The sequence below is a fragment of the Strix uralensis genome, chromosome 11 (genome assembly GCF_047716275.1).
Source record: "Strix uralensis isolate ZFMK-TIS-50842 chromosome 11, bStrUra1, whole genome shotgun sequence".
Classification (NCBI taxonomy): domain Eukaryota; kingdom Metazoa; phylum Chordata; class Aves; order Strigiformes; family Strigidae; genus Strix; species Strix uralensis.
In genome coordinates this window covers 4863210-4888238 of record NC_133982.1, presented here as the reverse complement: position 1 = coordinate 4888238, position 25029 = coordinate 4863210, and the positions used below count along the sequence as shown (strand labels likewise).

Genomic DNA, 25029 nt, shown 5'->3' with positions numbered 1-25029 from the left:
TGCACTAAGTGTTCCTATAGCTATCTGCAAAGCAGCAAAACAAAGGGCGAAGCTTTAATTTGCCAAACACGTTTGTGCCCATTTCCTCATCTCGCCATCATTCCCTCTGCGTCCAGTGCACATTTGTGGGCCCTTTGGTTTTGTCTCACCCTCTTCCCCACCCTACCTCCTCCCTCTTCCTCCTCTTTTCCCACCTGGGTAGTAACTGCCCTCCTTCTGGTGCCCAGGGATGGTCAGGGAAGGGTGAGAGCAGGGGTGGAGGGGGGGCTGTTTCCCTCCTGGGACCATGCTGCTTCACATGGGCAAAAAGAAACCAAAGAGGGAGAGCCTGAAGTAAGCTCTGGGTGCTGCCAGGCTGGCTGGTGGGCAGCAGGCTGGAGGCACAGCGCTGGCCTGGGTGATGGAAAGCTGCCGCCGCATTGCCACTGGGCCTTCATTAATGGATGGGCCATTAACAAAGGGCATGAAACCAGGCTGCTGCAGTGCGAAGGGCTGCCCTGTGTCCTATCCTGGCCCCGAACCCTCCAGAAACAGCACAAGAGGGTGTGAGAAGCAGGGGAGAAATGAGCAGAAACTGAGAAGGACCCCTCCAGCAGTGCCTCGCTCAGGGCGGTGGGGACACACAAGCAAGCCGTGCGAGGCAATGACCCACAGCAGGTTAGCCAGAGAGTAGCCCACCCCCAGCCCCACCAGCCACAAGCTTCCCTGGGGCCACCGGCTCCCGCTCACCCACGGGAAGGCATGACTCTCCAGCCCGGGGATTTTGCTCAGCCTTCTGAAGTATCTGCTTTCAGCTGCTCTGAGGCGGGAGCCTGGAATAGGTGTGCCGCAACCTGATCTGCTCTGGCAGTTGCTCTGAGGCTGTAAAAGAGCACGGAGAAGTATTTAAGATGCAAATCCCCTTCCGGCACTGACACCGCCTGGCTGGCACCAGATACCCGCAGCAGCCGGCCTGCGGGACTACCCCGCAAAGGCATTTCCTCGCCGCAATGGGCTCTTCCACCCAAAACGTGGTGCCCCGAGCGCCACAGGGGATTAAGTCAGGGAGGCACTGAGCCAAAGAGCAAGAAGAGCAGAAAAAAGGGGAGGGGGATGCACAGGGGCAGTGAAGAGCTCTAAAGTGGGCTGAGGGGCCAGGACGCTGGAAGGGGGAGGCTTTGGCCCAGCTGTCCACTGGTTTAGCTCTGGGCTGTGGATCTGCTTGACCCCACGGAGGGACAGACACGTACGGTGGAGGCACAACCGGGGATGGCCCAGAGACAACCTGGAGAGCAGTTTTCAGCCTCGGCAGGCAGGTTGTTGGAGCAGGGTGATGGGAAAGAGATCCCAGTCCTCTCTGCAGGATGCTGAAGCTCAGAGCAGTTTTTGCTGAGGCTGTTTCTTGCTGCGATCGCATCTGTGCAAGAGCTGCTCACCTTCCTCACACCTCTGCTCCTTCGTTTTTAATGTTTTTTCTCTCTCTTTAGCTACACATGCTTCACTGCCCCATCAGCAAAGAAAACATCCTGACAAGTGATCAATAAGTAATTGCAAAGGCAGCTGTGGATGCCGGGGGTGTAAAGTCCTGAGCTAGCAAGAGATAAATGAGGAGTGTAAGGGTGCAGCACACCGTGGAGCTCGGGCTCGGAGCCAGCCACGCTCCCCTCCTCATCGACTGAGGTGGCCGGGACGCAGGCTGGCCCACCGCTGCCGCAGCCACTGCCGGTTGGTGGTTCAAGGCAAGCTGGGAGGAGGCTGATTTTTTTCTGCTTGCGAGACAAAGAACAGGAGAGCTGTGTTTGCTGGGGAAGTATCTCCCAAGGATTGGCCTTGGGATTCCAGCACTGGAGACGTTTCAGGCTGGGTCTGCAGGAGAGCAGGAGGATGGTGTGCACTGGGATGACGGGAAGGACGTGCGCCAGCTAGTTGAATGGGGCTTCTCCATTTTCTGTCTTTATTTCAGCAAATCCCCTTGGGATTCCTGTCTCTGTGGTCATGGGCTGGGTCACCAGGATGTTTTAGGTGCTCACCCGAAGGCCCCCAGCTCAGCAGGCACTCAACTGACGGGTGAGCGCTGGGTGGAGGAGGCTTCAGTATAGCATGAGGGTCTCTGTAAATGTTTTTTCTTCCCTGTCTGTAGCTGTGAAAGCAAGATGGAAAAACCCCAGGCCCTTCCTAGGGCTATGGAAACATTTGCACCGGAGAGGTGAAAGAAAGGTCTGTCCAATGAGTGTCTTCTGGGAGAGCCGCCAGGGTCACGCTGACATTGCGAAGGCCTCGCCGTGCCCGTGGCCAGCAAGGCGTAGCGGGACAAGGCCGTCCCCGAGGCGGCGCCTGCAAAGGCCCTTTGGGGAGAGCAGGGTAATGACAGCTGCCAGAGCCTGGGCCACCATCCCACTCCTCTGCAGGGAGAAAACTGCCTTCTCCTTCTAGCACGGCCCAGCCATGGCTCGCAGCCACCCCTTCTTGTCGCACTGGGGGGAGGATTGATTTTTCCTAGGAATGGGCTCCAGTGGTACCCAAACGCCTTCTGCGCTCCCCAGGAGGGCTCCGAGCAGCCCTGGCACCAGCGAGGGCCCTGCAAAGGTTCCTCTCCTGGACAGCAGCGGTAGATTTTGGTCTGGAGAATGAGGAAGAGCTCAGGCAGCTGGGCCGTCCTGCCCACCGGCTCTGCATGGCCCCGGCGCTGCTGGGGCGGCTCCGCGTGGCTCAGCACGCTGTCGCAGCGCTGCTGAATCAGCCGGAGCGCAGCTGTACGGTGCCTGCGCTACACCCTGCCTTTGTGTCAGGGCAGGACACCACCTGACGTAGCATAAAAGCGGCTGGTACAAAGTCACCCCGCTGCCAGAGCGCGTTTCCTCCAGACCAGGAGCAGATGGCATTTCTGTACGGGCTCACCTCGGTGGTGACTGATGGCTTCCTGCTCCCCCAGACCCAGGCACCTGCCCCCGAGGATGGTCCCTGTGCCACAGCTGGTGCCAGTGTCCCAGCAGCGAGGTGGGCAGGCCCTGCCAGGCTGAGCCACTGCTCCTGGCAGCCCCAATGCACAAACCACACTCGGGGGCACCACAAAAGGCCTGGCAGGGGTGGCTGGCTGGCACCAAGACAAGCTGCTCCCTCCTCACTGCTCCCTGTCTGGGGACAGCCTGTCCCCTCCAGCCACCAGCCTCTGCCAAAAAGTGTCCCATGGCTCTGCAGCGCCCTGGAGCTCTGCTTAGCACCGGGAGGGGGGCTGGGGCACCCGTCAGCCCCCGCAGCAGGAAATCAGGGCCACAAGCAGAGGTGGGGGAGCAGCCCTGGTGCCTTCTGCTCTCCCTTACCCAGCACTGGCTCAGCAGGAGGGCAAATGCCAAACCAGGCTGACACCCTGGCCTCATGAGCAACCCCACTCCCCAGGGCCATAAGGGTACATCGCTGAAGCTTTGTGACATGACCCCCTCTAACAGCCACGAGTCCGAGCCGCTCTGCCCCCACTCTGTCCCTGCCATGCTTCAAGGTGAAACCCCGGATCAAAGTCCCAAACACCGGGCAGCCACAGCAAGCGGGGACCAGCGAGCATGTCCCAAGCCTGCAATGCTACAGAGCAGTGCTGCTGCCAGGGACTGGTCACATTCTTTACATTTAATTTAAGCTTAGACCCTACTTATGGCATCACTTCTGTTCCCACACCACATCCTTTAAACACCCCTACAACCAGTACAAGGGCTGCTCTGGAGCCCTGGAAACCTTTGGGATAATAGCGAGAGGACTTCAGAGGACATAAACTCAGCAGCTTCGCTGACTCCAGGGAAACCTGCTGATTTATCTCCCTTTAGGACCGGCCCTGATATTTTTATACTGCTGCCTAAAATATGTGGCCTCGGAAGCCTTTTGAGGGAGGCCGCCTGCAGCCCAGCCCAGTGAAGATGTCTGTGTGATAACCCATTGGCAGGCCCAGCTGCGCAGGGTGCCGAGGGCCATGCTGCCAGGACTGACGGCCCCACGACTGCTGGGCAGCGTCGGCAGAGCGGTCCCTGCCCCGCCACCCGCGGGGACACAGGGGCAGAGTGGGGTGGCAGGCAGGGGCATGGCTGTGTCTCAAGGTGTTGTGAGACGACCGCCCTGGTTCTCTCCATCCACGTCGTTTCCCAACTCTTTCCCACAAGCCAGTTCTCTTTCTCTCCCCCTCCCAGTTCTTATTAAGTTTTGTTCACATAATAACAAATTTAGTGCTGCAGGTATTTCCAGAAAGAGAGAAGTGGAGAAAAAAAGGGAGCCAAAGAAAGCATGAGTGATGGCAAACACGAAGAGAAGATTCCTCTTCCCAGCCTGGCTTTCTCTGTGCTGGTTTTACATGTATAATTCTTTTTTCTTTCCCCCTTTCTCGCTTGTTTGATTTTTGCATTATTTATGGCTTGTCTTCAGGGCCTGTATTTGCTGTTATTGTTTCATTCAACAATGAAATAGATTAGATAAAAACAAACTGTGCTGAGCCATGGCTGAGCCCGCCTGTCCTGCAGCCAGCCGTACCCGTGAAGCTGGGCAGAGTGTGGGTATGAGCGGCCAGGCGCTGCCGGCAGCTGGGGACGAGGGGTCATCACCTCGCCAGCCCTTCCCAGCCCAAACCTCTGCGGTGGGGAGGTGCTGCGGGATGTGGCCTGGCCAGGATTTGGGCTCCAGGTGGTGCCAGCCCTGCTGATACGCTCCTCTGCAGGTAGGGGGGCTGCACACAGAGCTCCTGGGGTCCTGGCGCTGCACCCAAACCACAGAACCCCCCCAGGCAAGAAGGAAAAGGTGGGAAATGCTGGTTGAGAGGAGAAAATAAAGCACTGGAAACTGAGATTTTTTAGGGCAATTTCATGAAATCAAATGCATTGATTTCACTAGCAAGGGTGCCCCAAGCTGAGTCGGCGCTGGCTGCAGGTGCTGTGCCTCAGCGAATCTCAGCCCCCAGCGCTTTGGGGAAGGATCCTGGGAGACCCAGCGCCATCCTGCAGCGTCGTGCTGGGGAAGGGCTCAGTGCAGGGCAGGCAGCACTGCCCCGCGGCTGCGAAGCAGCTGGAGCAGAGGCGAAAAGCACGATCGGTTTAATGCCTACGATAAGGGGTGTCAGCACGCCAGCAGCCTCAGCCACGCCATGGGGAGCCGTGCCATTCCTCGGCCTTTTCTGTCTTCCAGTGGGCGACTGCGCTGAGTCTGTGGGCACGGAGAAAAAAGAGAGGGCCCCACCATGGGGAGGGAGCAGTTCCCCTGCTGCCCTCGACAGAGGGCTGTGTTGGGGTGGTTTTGTTGTGTTTTGCTTGAGCTGCAAGAGATGCCTTCCGCCCCTTCCTCCTTCTCCCCAGTGATGCTGATAATAATACAGAGCCTGCACTCTGGGCTGTATGTGAGAACAGAAGTAATCACAGGGAAATACAGTGCATAGAAATTAAAACGGAAATGCAAGGCCAGGGTTTCCATTTCGGTTCAGCTTCTGTATCGTTTCCCATTGAAAAGAATAAACAGGCTGAGCACAAATCAGTTTAATGGCAGCACCTAATGGCAGCACAATTCTATGTTTCCCAGAGCAAATCGTAGCGCCAGCCCAAAGTGGCAGCACGAGAGGCAGCACACCATCTCCATGGGACAGCCACCGCGTGACACAGCCCCAGCTGAGCGCTGGGGGGGCCGCTGGGACTCCCACGGGGCTTGCTGCCCTCGGCAGCAGTGCTGAAATAACCTGGTTCATCAGGGCACAAGAGGGGCTGGTGTCCCTCTCCGAGCTTGGGGATGCAGGTGAGCCCTTGCCTGCTCGGTTGCAGCAGAAAAGAGGTGTCCCTTTGGGTGTCCTTCACATCCCTGAGGTCCTGGTGGCAGACTTGGACCCACTGGGAGCGTGCAGAGCTGTGCCAGGCTGCTCCCCCAGCATGGGCCAGGCAAGGAGCTTTCCATGCTGCTCACCACTGTGGCCCTAATTCCTTTCCTTCCTCTGGCTCCTGCAGTGCACATTCATTTAAAGCACAGCTACAGCTGCCATTTTTTTTTTCTACCCAATCCTCATTGCTGTGCCTTGCTCCATGGCACAATGCACGAGCCACCTGCCAGCGGAGCTGGGGCAGAAGCAAGCCACCAGGCCAGTGCTCACCTGTCATGGCCCCCCTGGCTCCCATTTTGGGTTAGACCATATCAATTTGGCTCTCTGTGACTACCCCCAATCCAAAGGGGTGGTGGGGAAAGGCCAGGTTCAGGTACAGGAGGTAGACGTTTGCCTGCACAAAGGGTAAGAAGAGCCTCCAAGAGTGCTCAGACTTTGCTCGCCGCCCCCAGGTTGCCTTCGGGGTCTAAATCAGTTGTTTCCCATTTCACACTCGACATCTCAAATCCAAACAAAGAGCTGAAAGAATAGATCACGTCAAAATATTTCTGCTTCTTCCTCCTACGAGAATTCCCCATCAGAGACCAATCCAATTAAGGTGCTGGTTATGAAATTAACCATAATTACAAGAGTGATATTTAATGTTTTGCATTCTGATGAAGAAACGGAATGGAAATGACCAAAAAAAAATTATGTGGGGGTCCTACTGAGGTAACTACGAGCAATGTGGTGTGGCAGGGGGGAAAGGGGTGCCAGGGGAGCAGGGGCTATGCAGGGTAGCAGGGGCTGGGCTGCACCATGGGCACCCAGCCCGGGGACCCCACAGCAGCAAGGGCAGGGGCTGGCTGCTCATGGGCACATCCCTCAGGGAGCAGTGGCCAGCCTGTCCCCAGAGCAGGGGATCAGTCCTGCCTGATGGCTGCCAGCAGGTATTTTGCCATTTGAGCATCACTTGGATGGTGTTGGGCTGTATAAAGCATGTCCCGGGAGGCATAGCCCAGTCCTGCACCTCCTCACCCTGTCCCCACTCCCTGAAGGGACCCTCTGGCTCACCCCAGCTCAGGAACCGACCCCAGCCCTGAGACATGGGCCTCTGGCCTCTGACCAGGACACCTGGGTCCTTCTCTGGAGCCCAGGAGTGTCATGCCCACGTGTGGACACACATCCACTGCAGAATGCTGTGAGCACCGAAAGGCTGACCGCCTTATAGAGACACATGAAAAAAATGATGGAAGAAAACATGCAGGACGGCTAAACAGAAGCCATTTCTGTGCGTAACTGGGAGAATGAGCAAAACCAAGCCAAGCTCCCAGCGACAGGGATGCTGACCTGCTGCCTAGCCCAGCCCCACACTCAGTTAGGAGATGCTGTTTGGATGGTGCACGGGGCCATGGAGGGCAAGGGATGGCAGCAAAGGTTTGGCGAGACCAGAGGGAGGACTGAGCTGGGGGGGGTCATGGTGGGGCTCCCCCCAACACGGCTGCCAATGAATCCATACACTCTGTGTATCCTCTTGGCAGGGCAAGGCATGGTCCAGATGGGTTCTGTTAGTCACCCCTAACTGCTGCTCCTGCAAGGCAGGAATCACATGGGTTCTTGCCCCAGCACAGCCATTAACTCCAGCGGTGTGGGGTCTCTGCTCAAGCTGGGCACTCCCCCCACTGTCGCCCCTTCCCGAGCCAGCCAGCGTGACTTGCTGCTCTCAGGGATGGAGGGAGCCTCATGCTCCCTGCCCAGGCTAAAGAGGAGATGAGGCTCTCTGAGGCATTTATCAGCATTTATTCAATTGCCCAGGTCAAGCTGATAATTAACGCTGCCCGCTCAGACACGGCCACCTTTGTGTGACCTGTCTTTCTCCTGCCTTGCCATGCCAAGATGGGGCAGAGGCCACGCTGCACTGCTGACAGTGCTCCCGGGGCTGGGGAAGCCCGGCGGGGGGGGGGGGGGGGGGGGGGGGGGCACAGCTGGTGTTCCTCCCCTTCCCCAAGCCAGCGCCGTCCTCAGACGCTCCTCTCCCTCTCTGTACCACACAGGCCCTGATGCTGTCCCAGAGGCTGCAGGTTCAAACAGCCACCAAAACTGGCTGTTAGTAAGACATAGCCCCAGCCAGGGTCACAGGGAGCTGGGACACGTGGCAAAGACACGGAGATCTCTCTCCATGCAGCCATTCCCCTCGGCAAGCTCCAATTTTTACTCCCCCAGATGGAGAGAGAGAAGGGGGAAAAAATTGACTCGGAAGAAAATTGAGGCCATGGCCTTCAGCTGCTTTCTCCCTTTATTTTTCTTGAGTTGTTTGATTTGAGTTAAGCATTTGTAGACCTCTTCTCTCTCATCCCAGCCTTCCCCGATACCTGACAAGCTCTTCTGGCTCCTTTCCCACCAAAAGCCAATTCTGCTCATGCTAGGATAAACCCTGCTCCCTTCCCTTCTCGGGGTTTAGCACAGAACAGAGGAGAGCTGCTGACTCAGTGTATTGGATATGTTCAAGAGCCGGGAAGCACCCTCCCTTGCCAAGCCATGCCACGACTTGCACCACCGACTGTGCCCTCCCCTCGCCAGCCCCAAGTCACTGCCACAGTGGCCGGTGTCGAGGATAAAGGGCAAGTATGGGGACACTGAGCTCACGTTAGCCTGTACCGTGGAAGGAGAGTCCATAGGAGTCAATGGTGCCACTAACATCCACCCCAGGCAAACTGCCCAAGGGGCCACAAAGCAAGGGAGGACCCAAGGGCTGGCAGGACTCAACTGAGGTGACATGGAAAAGGGTCTCTCCAGCAGTTTCCACACCTGAAGCTTTGCAAGAGAGTTGGCGGAGTCACATTTTCCACCAGGACTTTCACAGAGATGTGCCCGTTGCAAATACATCCTCCCCTACCTCAAGGGGACAGGGTCCAACCTCCAGCCCTGACACCCCAGAGCTGTCACAGCAGCCTGCACCCAACAGCCGGCCAACACAGTCAGCCCCATCACTGCCCAGTGACAACCACGTACCTGAAGCAACAACTGATGGGGTGTATTAATCCTCATCAAATCACAATAGGTTCAGTTGTGCTTTATAATTCAGCAATCGTAATTACATTATAATTACACTATAATTGTGGCATTATTATAAAGTGATTTATCAACCCCTGAAATAAAACCTTAAGTTACAGGATTTTATACTTGTTACATACATCAAGCAGTATAAACTTCAGCATCATTACAGTGACTGTATTAAGTAGGAAACCAGAGGAATACTAAGTCATTCAGTCATGCTGTTAACCTTCCAGTGATATGAAACAGTGGTAATTAGAGGTATCACAGAGTAATTACGTTATAGGTGTAGAGTAACTGCAGCACGGTACGGTATTACAGAAGTATAACCATTCGTTTTGTAATTAATCCCTCCACAAAAAGGCTTGGAAAACCTGACTCTTCCCTAGGTGCTGTAAACTCAGCTCCACTATCTCCTCCAGTCACCTCCTGCTCGTCCTGCGAGAGCCACAGCGAAAGCTGGGGCTGCCCAAGCACCCGGGGCAGGCACGTGGCACTGCCTGCGGCCCTGCCTGCTCCGAGCTGCTGGATGGGGGCTTAGAGCAGAGAGAGGAGGAGAAGCCCCCTCCTGCTAGCTGGTAACCTGCAAAGTCCCCACCGGGGACACTGCTGCCTGCCAGGAGTGTCTGTCCCTGTCCCAGAGCAGCAGGCACTGGGCAGGGAGCGGAAGGGCCTGGCTATGGGGAAAACGGTCCCAGTGTGTCTGTAGGAAGAAGACGTGGAGGGTTTGGCCCAGGGACACATTTCTCTCTCAGCCTTGCTCACCAGCCTTGCCAGTCTAAGAGCTTCAGAGAGCACCTGTCCTCCCTGGTACTAAGCTACCGAGCCAACGTGCTCCAGGAAGGAGCCAGGAGCAGCAGGCGAGAAGGCACGGCCAGCCCAGACATCTCCTCCCACCAAGCCCCAGCCCGTGCTGCTGGGATGGGCGGAGGGCTGAGCGGGGCTTCGTGCACCAGGAGAGCAACGCTGCCCCTCTGCTCCGTGGCACCTGGGCCAGGCACGGGGTGTTACTGGCCGTTTGCATTTGCAAGAGGTCCAGGAGAAGGACAAGCCATGCACTTGAAACCGAGGGAACTGATGCGGAGGAAGGGGGTGGAACAAAGGTTTGGGCTGTGGTGCCGGCGTGGGGCCGGGATAGCTGCCTCTGGGGTGGGGACGGGTTGGGCAGCACCCACAGCCCTGGTGAGGTCCATGCAGCCCCCATGCCGGCGGGCTGGCTGGAGGCACAGCCACGCCACTGCTCCACGGCCGTCTCTGGCAGGCGTGAAGGTCAGGTCAGGACTGCTGCAAGTGGCAGAGCAGCGAGGAGAGGGTTAAGGCTGGCAGGAGGGCTGGGATGGGGATGTGGAAGGGATATGATTTCAGAGCGGGGCTCCCGGAGGTGGTGCAGAGGAAGGGGAGGTGGAGGGAGAATGGAAAAGGAGCAGATCTGTGCAGTGGGGCTGCTCCTGGGGATGCCTGAACTGAGCTGCCCCATGCTCCCCCCGTGGGCTGAGACCCTGGAGAACAGCGTGGGCTGGGGGCAGCGTGGGGCTCTCACACCATTCCCCTGCTGCAAGCCGGCAGGTAGAGCCGCTTGCTGGAAAGGGCGTTTGCTGGGGAAGGACCGTGGATGGCGGCTGCTGGGGCGGTAGCTGGGCTAGCGACAGGCAGAGAGAGGCAGCAGAGCCTCGGCTTCGCCAACCAGCCCGCACCCGCGGCGAGGAGACCTGATCCCACCGGTGCCCACACTCACGCTCACCTGCTGTCCCTCCTTCCTTGTGCAAATCACTTTCATGGCACCAACCCTCCCATTTCTTCTCGGAGGTGGCACCTCCAGCACCTGGAGCAAACCATGCCTCTACCCTTCGCACAGGCTATTTATACATCCAAGGCGCAAGGTGAAAAATCCAATAACCTACACACGGTATCAGAGAGCAACAAGCAACGGCACTGCCCGGGAGGGCTCCCAAAGCCCTTCTGGCCAGCAGGCTCCTGGGCATCCTCGCAACCCCGGCTGTCCTGCGAAGCCCCTTCACCACAACCCCCTTCTTTTTTCTGCCAGACGCAAACCGAGGACTGAGCCTGCACTGGCAGCCTGACCCTCCCCAGCATCTCCAGTTCTCCGGGCTGGCTCCTGTGTGTGGGGCTGAGCCCAGGCGGGGGGAGCCTTCAGTGCCCCCAGAGCCTCCCCCTCCCAGAGCCTGAGGCATCATCCCATCCGGCGCAACTCCCCACGGCCCCGACTCACCTACCTCCAGCCTGGGGGGCTGGTGATGGAGAGGTGAGCCCCCGCCCTGAAAAATTACCCCCCATGGCTCCTGCCTCCAGCCTGGTCACTCAGGGCTGGTGAGCTCTCCCTGCCCGTATTTAACCCTTCGTGTCTCTGCCCTGGGGACCGGCAGAGGGCCGATTCCTCCTCTTCAGTTAACCCTTGCTGGTAGGGGAGCTGGGCACAGCCTGCCTGAGCGCTCATCCCCCTGCTCCCCTGCCAGCCCTGGCAGGTAGCGCTGTCCCGGCCATACCCTACCTGAATATGTAATCCGCTCCAGACCGGCTAACTCATCTGCTTCACTACCGGGGGGAGGAGGAGAGCTCCCACATCGGGATGCAGCTCTGCGCCTGTCTCAGCACCACCGAGCCCCAGCCCTGCGCTGGGCGAGTCAGCCCCGGGCGGGACCCCGGCCCCGCACCCCGGCCCCGCCTGGCTGCGGGGTGCCCGTGCCCGCGGGGCTGGGCAGGGGCTGCGGGGGGAAGCGGCAGCGGAGCCGGGGCGGGCAGCCCAGCGAAGAAGACACCGGGGCGGTGCAGGCGGCAGGATCAGCGCCAGAGGGGCTGGCGGACGGCAGGGCCCGGGGCACACGTCCCCGCGGCGGGCAGCCCCCGCTGTCCCTTCCCGCCCCTCCGCTCCTCCCCGCCCGGCGGTGCCCGCATCGCTCCCCGCGACCCGCAGCCGCACCCCGGGGCGCGGTGCAAACCCGGCACCGGCGGGCACCGGCAGCGCGCACACACACACACACACACACACACACACACACGCACCCGCCGCGCCCTCTCCGGTGCACGCACGAAGTTCCCAGCCCGGCGGCCCCGAGCACCGGCGCGGCTCCGGCCCGAGGGCAGCGACGCGGGTCCGGCCCGGGGGGACGGAGCCCCCCGGCTCCCCCTCACCGCCGGTACCGCCGGCTCCGGTCCCCCCCCCGCTCCAGCATCCCCGCCTCGCTTACCTGCATCTCATTCTCGCCGGCGATCTCCTTCGGTCAGAAATGGCATCTCCCCCGGCCCCCACCCCCTCCGCCAAAACCTCCACCTGCAGTAACGCAGCTCCCCCTCTCCGCAGCGACAGACGAGAGGCGGCGGCGCTCCCGGGTCCGAGCCGCCCCCCCAGCCCCGAGCCCGGGGGAAGGGCCGGGCCGGGCACGGGGCCGCTCCGGGGCCGCCCTAGGGACGCGCGGAGACCGGCTGCCTCCCCTCCGCGCCCGCCGGACGGGCGGCGGCGGCGGCTCTGCGGGGCGGCGGCGGCGGCATCGCCCCACCGGGCGGGCTGGCACGGCCCGGGCTCCGCACGCCCGCTGCCGCCGGCCGGGTCTGCCGCGGCGGGGCCGGGCTGGGAGCCGCCGCCGCGCCGGCCCCCGCCTCCCCTCCGGGAGGAGCCGCCGGCGGGCGCGGGGCGGTGCGCGGAGCGGCGCGGAGCCGGGAGCGGCGGCCGCGGCCAGTCCCCTCCTCCCGCCGCCTCCCCCGCTCCGGCGCGGCGAGGGGAGGCGAGAGCCGGGGGGGGGGGCGATGTGCGGGCCCCCCGGGGCCGGGGCGGTGCGGCGGGGGCAGCCCCCCGTCCCCCGCGGGCGGCGGGGCAGGGCGGAGCGGGGCTTTCCGCGGAAGGGCCGCGCTCTCCCGCGCACGGGCGGGGGTGCTGTGGGACCCGCGGGCCGGCGGCGAACCGGGGCCAGTCGGCGGCTGGTGGCCCCCGGCAGCCCTTGCAGAGGCGGGGGGGCACTGGCGGTCCCCGCTCCTCCGCCGCCGGTGCCGCCTCGGACGGACCGGAGGAGCGCTGCTGGTCGCCCCCGCTTCAGCGCCCAGCCCTGCTCGAGCCTGCGGAGGGGAGATGCCAGGCTACCCCGGCGATCTCAGAGCGGCCCGTCCTACCGCAGCTACCTCTGCAAAGCGCTTTGCTCCTCTTTTTTCACTACCAGCCCCCCCTCCCCCCCCCCCCCCCCCCGGTACATGAGAGGAAAGGGGCTGCAAGGGTTGGGGGACGCCTCTGAGGACTGAGGTGGGACCTGGTGATCCTCAGGGCCTCCTCGGAGGCTTGGCGCATGCTGAGCTGGTGGCATCTTACTCAGGACTAAGTGCACGACTTCCCGAGCGCTGCCCACTGTTCACCCCGTTCCATAATGGACACTGATTTATCGAGCAGCATTAGCAGATTTGCCCAGCGCTGGCTCTTCCAGCGGAGGCTGATTTCTCCGGCAGTAATGGACACAAACTTTGCTTCTAATGTGCACCTTCCCCTCCTGCTTCCTCTTGCAGGGCTCTCCTGGGGTGCTTCCCACTCTGTCCTGCTTCTACCTAGCTGTCCCCACAGCATGGCTGGCCGTGGACCAAGGCGGGTCCAAGGCAGCTGCACTGGGGCCCTCCGTGTTGGCATGGGCTGGAGCCCGAGGCTCTGCCGGAGTCCCTTCGCTGGGTCCCATGAGCCTTCCCTTGGACGGCTCTTTTGGCCGGTGGGAGCTTTTGAGAAAGACAATGGCTTGGCCTTCCTCCACCAGCCATTTAACCAAGCCTAGGGGTGGAGATTCCCATGCAGAGCATCCCTCTGGGCAGGCCTCCTTCCTCCCTCCTGCGAAAGCAGAGCTGCGTGCTCGCCCCAGGCCTCTCCTGCGCACTGACGGCGTGCCCCCAGCCTGCGGGGAGGCTGGCGGGCAGCGTGCCAGAGCTGGGCCAAACGCCCATGCCCGCCTGCCCGCCTGCCCGCCTGCCCACTGTGGAGCTTGGGAGCCCAGCAGCTATCCCAAGCCCATGTCCCTGCGGCAGGTGATGAGCAAACCCAGGGCGGCGCGAGCCCCCCTCCGTGCTCAGGCAGAGGCTGCTGCCTCCCCGGAGCCCGCAGCGGAGTTGTTATCCTCCTGCTTGGCACACATGAGCTTCTGAGCGGAGCGGGAATAAACAAAGGGTAGGCACCGCGAGCTCGCCAGCTGAGGGCTGAATCACTCCGGCTCCCTGCTCCTGCCCACTCCCGGGCTGCCGCCTCTCCTCCCGCGGGCGCAGACCCCGGCTCGCTGGGAGGGTGGGTGCCCGTCGGGCGTGCAGCCCTGCGTGGGCTTGAGCAAAGGACCCTCGTGGCAAAAAACACGGGGTGGGGGGAGAGCGCATGTGTGTGTCCACACACGCTCTTCTCGTGACATCAAGGAAATTCAGCCTGGCCCCTCTCAGTGGTCCTCAGACCTTTACTCAGCGCAGATCGATGCCTCTTATTATTACGGCTATTTCAGCGATGCCATCGATGCTAATAGCACTTCACAAACACAGACAAAGCCGGCAATCTGAATGTGGCCAGAAAAAACAAACAGAGGACAAAAGACAGGCTAAGAGCTCTGAATGCCGTTTTTAATGCTTTTTCCCCCACAGTTAAAGCCCCACTAAAGTGCAGGGCACCGTGTATTCAATAACACTCCAGAATAATTCCTGGCATTGTCTGGTGTGAGAGGGGGAAATTTCACCTCAGCTCCTCCACAAAGATACAGCAAATACGCCATGCAAGCAGCACTGGTGGCCATGTGAGAGCGATGCTATACGCTGCCTGGAAGCAGGGGGCCTTCCAAGACCGTCTTTCCCACCTCGGCTCTGACTGCTGTCCCCACCCTGGCAGAGCGGTGAGCGGCAGAGGACGGGGCACTTAGTGTGCAGAAGCAGAGATGAGCTTTTGGGCTAAGATGGCATCTGTGCAGACCTCTCCTCTAGAAAAGTCCGGTGTAAAACCTGCCTTTTCTGTAATCTGTGTGTGATTTCTGGCTGGGGTGGGCAGAGGGAGTGGCGCAGCAGGAGAGGCGAGGGCAGCATGGGTGCACCAGGCGTGGCGGCGGAGCAGAGCCCTGGTTTGCTCTGCCAGCTACGGTGGTGCGTTTCGGCCGGCAGCGGGGTGAGGTGATAGGGAGGATGGAGAGCGCAGTGAGAAGAAAGCATCGCTTAATAACTACTCTCCTAGCTGGGCACAGGAGCATGAAGGCCCTTATCCGTGACACCAGAGTTTAAGAGGAGCCACAATATGGCTGTTCTCCCCGAGGAACAGCTCTGTCATTTGGGCTTCTTCCTTCCTCCAAATCCGGCGGGACAACTCTTACCCCACCTCATGGGTGACATTTCCTTACCCCAACAGCCCCACGGGTGCCTCGGACAAAGGTAGATCCTAGCAGCAATAAACCCCATTGATCTCTGCAGGAGGAACTGCACTGGCGCCTGCTCAGAAGCTCCAAAGGCTCCCACGTTTCTGCATTTACCAACCTGTCATTGTAAGCTCTGTGCTGGCAGATCCTTTGTGGCCTCCTTGCCCCAAAACGTTGCTGTCATGGAGCCCTGGTGCAGCAGTGAGCTCCTGGGGCTGGAGCGAGCCATCGCAACAGCTGCCCGGGAGCGAGGCTGAGGTGCTTTCCCCCAGGGACACACAGCTCACCCCACACAGCACCAGAGGTCCAAATCTACCTGGGACTGTCAGGTTGTCCCCAGCTCTTCATGGACTACCGCCGGCCAGCATCTCACCACTACAAACAAACAACTACCATGAGGGCTGAGACCATCCCACACGCAGCCCATCCTTAACACCTCCTTGATATGAAGGTCCCGCTTGAAGAGGAGCAGCGTTGCAGCTCAGAGAGGGTTTATAACGTTACCTGGGAGAAGGGCATCAATGGGACATTAGGAAAAAGAACAGGATAACTGGGTGCTACCATTCCTGGCAAGTGGCTTCTTTTGTAGAGGAACATCCAGAGTTAAGGTAAGGATGAAGCTTACTGTTAAAGTCCCCAGGGTGTTGTAGGACGGGTGACAGAGCATCAGGGACAGTCAGAAGTAGGTAACCAAACCTCACTGGAAGTCCTGTCGTCTCCTGCCCCCACTAACAGCCTCTATCTATTTGCAGCTTTGCAGTAGACATGCTTTTTTTCCCCTCCCATCACCTTTACTGGCCTCCCCCACATTGTGGAGACCAACTCCAGCTGTTGTGGGAGGCCACAAAGACCCATTCAACTGGGTCAACCTCCTTCTTGCAGCATGGAGTGACAAGGGGCATCCCAGCCCTCCAGGTGTGACTAGCCAGTCCTGACCGCTGTGTAGCCCCAGGCTGCAGAGGACACTGCAGAGAGCAGCTCCTCTGACAAGACCTCATTGAACATTTTCCTCTCTAAAACCTGCAGGGAGCACCAAGAACATTTGGGTGTCCATCTGCGGGGTCTCATCCCTCAGACAGATGCTCCAGCTCTTTGCCACTGCCATCCTCAGATGATAACGGGCTGTGGCAGATGGTTCCCTTCTGCTGGCAGGAGGCAGGAGTTTATCCCTGCTCTGAGCAGCCTCCCAGAGAGGCAGCACCTGCACACTGCATGAGGGACCAAGCCTCTAGCCCGGGCAGAGGGGAGCAGACCTGCCCCTCAATGGGGCTAGCTGGGACACACTCATCTCTTGGTTTTGGGGCACGTGTCCTGGAATCCCACAAAAGGTCTAGAAAGGGCTGAGCTGGCAGGAGGGAGATGGATTTTAATTACTGCCATTATTATTATAGTTCCTTTTCTTTCAGATTTTCACACTTTTGTCGTAACAAGCTGAGCTGAGAAAATACGTGCAAATGCCAGGCTGAGATAAGATGTACCACACCTTGAAGTACTGCCAGCACCAGCTCTGGGAACGCCAGATCGGCTGTCTGCCCCTCCAGCCCCCTCCCCTTCTCAACAAGGACAGAGGGAGGGTCTGCACCCACTCTGCCCCTGCACACCGGGAGAGAAGGGTGCCCTGCATTTCCCCTGGGCTCGGTCGGCAACTGGCTCCTCAATCCTTCCCAGTACTAACTTTTTTCCCAGTAATAACTAACTAACTTCCCAGTACTAATCCTTCCCTGGAGAAGGCAGCCGTAACCTCCTGGCTGCTTGGGATGGGGATGGAAAGGCGACGCAGATGTCTCATGTTTGCCTGGCCCAACACATGCACCCAGACCTCCTCCGCCCACCTCAGGGCTGCAGCTCTGCCGGCAGCAGGACCTGTCCCTGCGGCCCCTGCGGATGCAGTCAGGGGAGAAACGTGCTCTCAGATCGCGCGTGCTTTCTTCCTTGGAGGTGGTGACATTTCAGGGTGTGTGTGGGGGAGCGGGACGAAGGGGCAACGCAGGATATTCCTGCTCCCCCGTCCCCACGGCCATCTGGATGTGTACTGATGCCTCCTCACAGCAGGCTGAGTCAGTCCAGTGGCTTCTCATTATCAGCTGGAGGGAGTCCAAATTCTGCATTGTACGGCTGCTTCTGAGTGAAATTGAGGATCGTTATCAAGTATTATCATAATGGTTTCTCTCTGTACTGTCTTGTACTGCTCCTTGCCCTGGTCAGCTGATTGATTTGGAGCAGAAGGAGGCAATGTACCAAAAATCCTTCGACCACCAGCCGCCCACCTGGGACAGCTGCAGCAGGAGCCGTACAACGTCACTGCTGACATAGGCTGGGGCTGCGCAGGCCACGGAGGGCGATCCCACCGCCATCCCCACACACGGTCTCGCTTGCCCGGAGGCTGCAGCCCCTTCGGCAGCAGACGCATGGCTGAGCCCATCTCCAGGCATCTTTGCTCAACTGAAGCAAGGTGAGAGGTAGGAGATGACATGCTCATGCCTTGCCCATCTCAAATCATGACACGACCTCCTTGATACTTCAGAGAATAGGTAGAAAGAGGAGAAAAAAGCCTTTCTATAGCCCCCCTCAAGCAGGTGCTGCTGAAGGGGAGATGAGCTGCTGGTGCACAGGGACTGCCCCAGCTCAGCTCACCCAGATCACTGCAAGGCACGGCCACCACCCCATCCTGTTCGAGCTCAGGGTGTGGAAATTAGGCCTTGCTATGAAATGCTCTGCTGCGGAGAGAGGCCACATATCCTAATGTCAGCCTGACTCAAGTGCCTGATAGCTTGACTGCTCTGTCAAGCAGCCCAAACACGCTGCATGAAGGGCTGCAGGAAAAGGCTCCATTGAATTCTTAAGCTCATTGACACATATACAGAAGGTATTAATAATATCAAGCATCTCAGTGTCTATTGTAGCCCACATCCAGGAGATGAAAGATAATTTCTGGGACAAGGAAGTTATGACAGTGACAGCTTTTTAACAGCTTGACGTAAGAATAGGAGCCATACAATAGGACAAAGAGCAATGATTAAAGATCTTCGCACAAAGGAGAGAGGGCCTGGAGACCATGGTGAGTGTGGAGGACATGAGAGTCGTGTCAAATGTCCACGCAGAAAAAGAAAAGGCTGTGTTGGACAAGGAGGAGGGGAAGGTGGTGTGGGAGATGTCCCGCTGGGGCTGACTCACAAATGCTTGGCAGCTAACGGAAAGGGGTCAGGGTGCCTGGAGGGGATCAAATAGGCTCCTCACCTTAATGTTTAAAAGAGGTTTGGCCCCTGCCTGGTGTGCCAGGCAGAGAGATGGGCATGCCTCAGCCAGGGTTGCAGCCAGCCTGGTATGCAGCGCAGGGAAAGGCAGTGCTGGGGAGCAGGAGAGGGAGCTGAGCTGTGCTGGAGGCTGGGCAGAGACCGGGGAGCAAACACGTCAGCCAGGGAAGGGGAGGTCTGGCATGGGGCAGGGCAAGGAGGGAGCTCTGCTCCACGACGGCCAGCGCCGGAGAAGTGGAGGCAGCAGACCCAGCACCCAGACACCCTCGGAAGTGTAATTATTACTAATATCCTTAGTGCTTCTTTGCACACATACACGCTCCCCTAATGTACACTGCACATGTAAACAGCCTCCTAGTGACATTTGCACGCCCAATTACATCTGCATATCATCGATTTACATGCACAGTTGGAGAGCAATTAAAACGCTGGAGCCTGCTTTGCACTTTCCCACAGCCACCTCCGTGAACCCACACTGAGGAGGAAGAGCACCCCGCGCCGGGGCCAAACCCTGGCCCGGTCCCCTACAGCTCTCGCCTTTGATTTCCCTCCCCTGCAGTGGTGTGCGGGGAGAGCCCCGGCCTCGCAGCGTGCTGAGCAGGGTGGGCTCACGTCGGTGCCCTCTCCTGCAACTCCTTCATCTGCAGCGACCCTAAAACCGGCTGTAACGCTTGCTGTTTGCTCAGCTCCTGTCATAAGTGACTGGCGCCTTTCCAAAAAGGATTAAAAGCAGGGAGTGAGAAACATAAAAGCTCGTGTAATTATGTGCAAAAAGCCCCTTAATAATTTATAGACAGAGAGGGTAAATATCTTCGTGTGTTATTCAAGTGTAGCTCATTGTCCCGTTTGGCTAATACCCAGAGTGCACGCATCACAGGCTTTATCCGGGAGGCTGTTTTGCCTTTAATACCTTTCATAAATTATTGAATTTATAAAGAGGAAAGCAGGTGTCATGTTGCTCCTATAAACAGCTCGTTAGTTAAAGCTAACGAAGGTGGGGAGCAACAGTTTCCTCTTGCCTTGTCTATCTCCCCTCTCGCTGCCTCTGCTGTCATCTGCGATGCAGCGCAGACCCCGGGCTGGGGCACAGCAGTGGCATTTGCCTAAAAAAGTTAAGTCCCAGGGAAAACCAGAAGCATTGGCTGCAAAGAAATGGCCTGTGGCACCCCTACACTCTGGCTTTCTGAGATCTGCTTGTGTCCTCAGTGAAGGCTGGGAAGGTGGCAAGGATGGAGGGGTGGAGAGGATCCCTGGCTCCATCCCCAGCTCGCCTGCTGCAGTGTCACCATTTTCACATCACCTGTGGTCCTCTGGTCGGATGCAGCAATGGGGCGTTAGCTCCTGGGGGTGCCTGCGGATGCTCTGGGTGCTCTGCTCCCAGGGGAAGGGCAAGCATGAAAGGTGGACCCCAAGGGCAGGACAGGGCAGGAGGCAGAGGTCTCCATGGCAGGAGAGCTGAGCACAGACGTGTCCCTGCCTGGGGGTCCTCTCACCACAATAGCCACGTCTGTCCCATTTCCAGCAGACCAGCGCCAGGGTACGAAGCCTGAGGACTGCTCCTGAGCGCAGGGGGTTGGTTTCAGGCTGGCTGGGGGAAGCACAGCATCTCCCTGATTTTTTGCTGAGCGAGGCAGGGTGTTAGAAGGCCGCCTCTAAAAACAGCAGACGTGTGACTGAGTCAGGCAGCACGTGTCTGCGCGAGGGAGTCAGCCAGAGCACCCGCGCACAGGAAAACCAGTGTGCAAGCACACCCACGCAGCCTCCGCCGGCCGGCAGGGCCCCCCCGCGCAGGCTGTGCCCCCCACCCCTGCGCTGCGGGACGGGGCGTAGCGAACGCACGCTGCCAAGGCTGAGCAAGCCTGTGCTCGGGGAGCAGCTGGTTCGGAGGCTCCGCTTTCACACCCATGAGAGAGTCACTGAAGAGATGAACCCCCACACGCACCCTCTCCAAATATAATACATATGCATTAAAAAACAGATATGGAAAGGGGAGCCATCAAAAACATTTTAAACAGAGTTTAGAGCAGCTAGTGCCAAATCAGGGTGAATATACTGCAACGCAAGGGACCCACGTTGCTGCAGTGAAGCCGGCAGTGCCGGAATCCCGACAGCCACGGCACAGAGATGGGGACGCACGGAGCAACCCAAGCTGCTTCAGTCCACGACTGCCAGCAGCGAGGCACGTTTGAGCCACATGATGAATGGTGGACTCTGAAGAAGACCCAGCAAGGCCTCACGGGCATGGGAAGAGGGAACTGAAACTATTGATAATCAATTAACTCCTTCAATTACAGAAGTCTAATGAGGTAGCGCAAAGTCAGCTCTAATGAACATCAATTTAATAGGGGCGGTTCCTCAGGGCGCTGGTTTTTGACTCAATCTTTACAAGGTAGGAAACACTGAAAAAGTACCAAGCAATTAGTGTCACTTAATGAACACCCGCTCCCTGCTCTCTGCAGAGCTGAGGGTTCGTGGAGAGCGGGTGGCTGTTGTAGCACGGGGCTCCCCTGACCGCCGGGAGAGGCCCTGCCCTGTGCCCACTCGGTCCAGCATGGTGGCCACCAGCACCGGGATGGCCTGGGAGGCAGCTCTGCTGCCACGGCTTTGCTGGCAGCACAGAGCTCGTTTATCCCAGCGGAGCGCACGGTTTCTGGGGATGCTGCCGGATGCATTAGTTGCTGTAAGATGAAGCGAATGTTACAGGGCCTAGCTCTCCCCTAGAGGCAGCTATTTTTTCAGTTTTTTGGTGATGACAGCATAAGTGACAAAACAAATGTCACTGCCCGCTGGCCCTGATGCCTCTCTGGAAACCTGCCAGGTGCCATGGAGCGCAGGGGGAAGAAGGGGTGGGTGGGGGGAGGAGGGATGCTGCTCCCCCCAGCAAAGCACCATCTCTTACACCACTGCACAGGCCCCCTCCAGGCCCACCACAGGGGCAAGCGGTGGCACAGGGGAGCTGTGCTAGGAGCCCTGCTGCACCCCTGTGCCACGGCTGCAAGCAGGGCCTGGGGAAGCCCGGTGGAGGAGCTCGTGGCTGTCCTGGCTCCGTGGGACACTGCTGATCCGGAGCCGGAGCGGGGATCTCCCACAAAGCCGGGATCCCGGCGGTGCCATCCCCTCAGAAGGCACAGTGCTGCACCGACTCTGTTGGGGAGGGATTTACATACTAAGGAGCCTCCAGCGGAGCAAAGACAACCTAACATCTATTTTGGGTCTCAAAGCCAAAGGCTGTATTTCAAATCCACTAATCAGGTAAGAATACAGCAAACTTGTGCCTAGTGGATCTGGGGAAGGAGGGGGAGCCTTGGGCTCCTGGCAGCACTCTCCACTCCACAGACAGGTCCCCAACGGGGGCTAGAGGGGGATTCATGGCAATGAACCAACAGCATCCACCAGAATTGGGCTTCCAGGGGAAGCTCTTGCGGGGGCTGAGTCCCAAAATCCATACAGAGGAGCCGTTCCAGCACCTAACACTCCATGGGCAGGGGCTGCTGGGGCCCTGCCTTCACCCAGGGCCATCCAGAGCTGAACCAGAGCACACATGCCATGAAGAGAGAGGGAGGGGAGAACCCCCTCACATCTTGTTATGATTATCAAGACAAAAACCCCCTGACATCCGCAGTACCCAGACATTTTTAAAAAGCGATGTCTCTACCTGAAAGAGCACCTTAAACACAGAGACGTTTCCTACAAAATCGCACCGTCCCGCAAAGCTCCCGCACAGCCCCAGCTGCTGGAGGGACACCGGTGACTCTGCTCCACTCCTCACTCCCCACAGACGGAGCAGACGGAGGCACGCGTGCTTGCTCCCCTAGCCCAGGTGTGTGGTGCAGGGGCTGCCCATGCCTCTGGCTCTTGTGGCAGATGGAGGTGGATGTGTGCTGCCTGTGCTGCCTGCTGGGACCACACAGGGGCTTGGCCGCAGCCTCCCCGCCCTGCTGATGAGCTTGGGAGCAGGCTGGGAGCACAGTGGATGGCTGGAAGAGCCCAGATGCCAGGAGAAGCACAGGCCAGGTAATTCACCCATGTGGATGTGTGCATGTCTGTAAAAGCTCTTGGGTCTGAGGGGTGTTCCCAGGGGTGCAATGTGTGAGGTACCCCCAGGGCAGATGGCCCAGTTTGGGGAGAGTGTAGGGAAGAGGTGAGGAGCCCAGAAGCCATTCCTGTCATCCCTGCGCAGAGCTGGGCCAGAGCTTGCATGGGAAGAGGGACCTGAGAGTCTCCCAGGATCACTGGTGCTGGCCAGGATAAGCCAGAAAGGAAGTGTAAGGCAGTGGATTGGAGGAATACGGAGAGACACAGGTAGATATAGGTAGGGAAGGTAACAGCCCTGCATGCCTGGTACTAGACCCATACAGAAGCCGGAATCTAGAAATATCCAGTTCCCATGAGCAACTTATCCGAGACCAGTGTAACCAGCAACTGTCCCCAGCTCTTACCAGTCAGCACTGGCTGCAGATGCCAACCTTGGGGGGGTATCAGACCCTGTGCTCAGATGGATCTGCAAAGGTCTCCAGGGGATGGTCCCCTGGCCCGGCTGCTGGCTGGCCTCTGGGTGGGCACTCGTCCCCCCCAACCCTCCCAGTGCCCATTTTCCCTGCAGTGGGCAGGGGATGTGGGGTGCTGGTCCTGGTTGGCCTACCCCAGACCATTTTGTCACAGTTTGTAAGGGCCAGAAAAGGTGCTGAGAGTGGATCTCAGGAGTGCGAAATGCCCGGGGAGGTGGGGTGCAGGCTGTTGTACAGAGGATGCTTGAAGAGCTGGTTTCATTAACAGCTACGCAGCTCCAGGCGCTGGAGATTATTCTCGTCTCTTTTCTTTCGGTTGACTTACTCAAAGACTATTAGTGGATTAACTAAAATTCTTACTATGCTGGAGTAGGATCTTCACAAGGGTTTTAGGGAGGTGGAAGGGGTAGCTTTCATGTTACCCTGGAGCAAGTCTGCAGCTGGGCAGGCTTGTCAGGGGAACAACAAGAGGCACAGAGTCCTGGCAACAGCCGCTCTCTTCTCCAAAACTGGCAATGTTGTAGAGAAACAGTGCTGTCTGGAGGGCAGCAACATCAGAGGCTGGCAAGCCACGCAGTCCCTCCTGCCTTCTTCCCTCTCACATGTTACACTTTTCAGCTTCTGGGCTCCATTTCACAGGGAGGCTTGGGGACGCAGGGGACTGAACCCAGGGATGTGGGAAATCTTCCCACCTTCTGTTGCTACATCCACCTCCCTGCAGGCAACTCCCGCTGGGGGTGTCGCTCCAATAAGCTCTGCTTCCTTGTTCCAGAAGGTCCCATGGACATGCCCTGGTCTCCCTGCAGCCCTCACAGACCCCAGATAAGCAACCTCACAGCATCCCTTATTTTCCTGGGATGTGTTGGCACGTGTGGCAGAGTCTTCCCCCTTCCCGCCCCCATCCCCATCAACTGGCAAAGCCCCAGCGGTTTCCCCCAGAGAACATGCGGTGAGACACAGCATGAAACAACTGCAGATAATTAAAGGATTGAATGGGGTATCGGAGAAGAGCAGGGAGCTTGCAACATCCATAAATAGCTCGCCTTGCTGAGCTGCTTAACTCCTTGCTTGTTCTCGCCAAAGTGCAGACCCCAAAGGGATGGTGCCTGTGCATCAATAGGGGTGGAAAGTTCAGGAGCATATTTTTAAACCATTCAAGCTGTACTCAGGCTGAGTGATACATTATTGTCTGTGTGTGTCACTTGAAATGTCTTATGAATGCAAGAAAAAAAAGCACCATTTTGCCTCTCTAAACTCCCACCCCTCTGCTCCTACCCAAATAACATCAGGCTAGATCTGACAGGCGAAAGGAAAGCACCACGAGGTAAGGCTGGCTAAAAGCAGCGTGAAACGCTCTTCTCCTCTGGAAGGAAGAGCTCTGGTTTGCAGGGCCGGAGGGCAACAGGGCTGGCAACAGGCATTGCAGCAAGCAGGCACTCAGCTGCACAAGGACAGCAGTGTATCAGGCAAGTGCCTGCTAGAAAAATCCTGGGGTCCCCGAGGAGCCCCCAGGAAGGGCAGTACAGCTATGTGCCTAATGGAGAGGGTGTCCTTCATTTCACACGGCAGCAGATCTTCCCCAGACCACGGGAATACTGGATGTCGAGCTCATGGCCCAGGACAGCAGGGAAGTAGGGTCAACTAGTCTTGAGTATTGCCCCAGAAGCACAAGGGGCATCAACCCATTGCTCACCTCTGTTACCCTATCCCGGCTCAGAGTAGGATGGCATCACTTCAGTGTCACGATGCTGCCCACCCTGAGCCCCTGGGGCCTCTCTGGGCGGCTGGCACTTGGTGACAGTGACACTTCACCAGTCCCCGGGGCTGGCAGAAAGCCTCAAGCTGTGGCTGGAGACAGAGATACCAAAGATCCTAACAGCCAGCTGGAGTCATGGCGAGATACAGCAGGACAGAGGGAAAACAAACCAGAAACTCACTGGGAAATCATTCCTCTCCTAAATGCTGCTGATGTAATTAAGCAGCACGGGCTTTATGAATGATACCATCTCTGCCTCGAAACACATCATTACCTCTCTCTGTTAGAGCAGTATTTTAAAATATAT

General features: G+C 58.4%; 1 protein-coding gene across 5 annotated transcripts in view; it reads right to left on the bottom strand.

Annotated features, from left to right (window-relative positions):
- LINGO1 (leucine rich repeat and Ig domain containing 1) overlaps positions 1–25029 on the bottom strand; it is a 167809-nt gene that overhangs the window by 6506 nt on the left and 136274 nt on the right. Inside the window, exon 1 of one of the 5 annotated variants that reach the window (XM_074881110.1) lies at positions 12052–12132. The exons of 2 other annotated variants lie outside the window; for them this stretch is intronic. In XM_074881110.1, the coding sequence (XP_074737211.1) occupies positions 12052–12057 (6 nt within the window). In that variant the 5' untranslated portion in view covers positions 12058–12132. Of the gene's footprint in view, positions 1–729; positions 867–11354; positions 11372–12051; positions 12133–25029 lie in introns of those variants that run through there. 2 more of the 5 variants (XM_074881113.1, XM_074881115.1) reach the window with 2 other exon arrangements.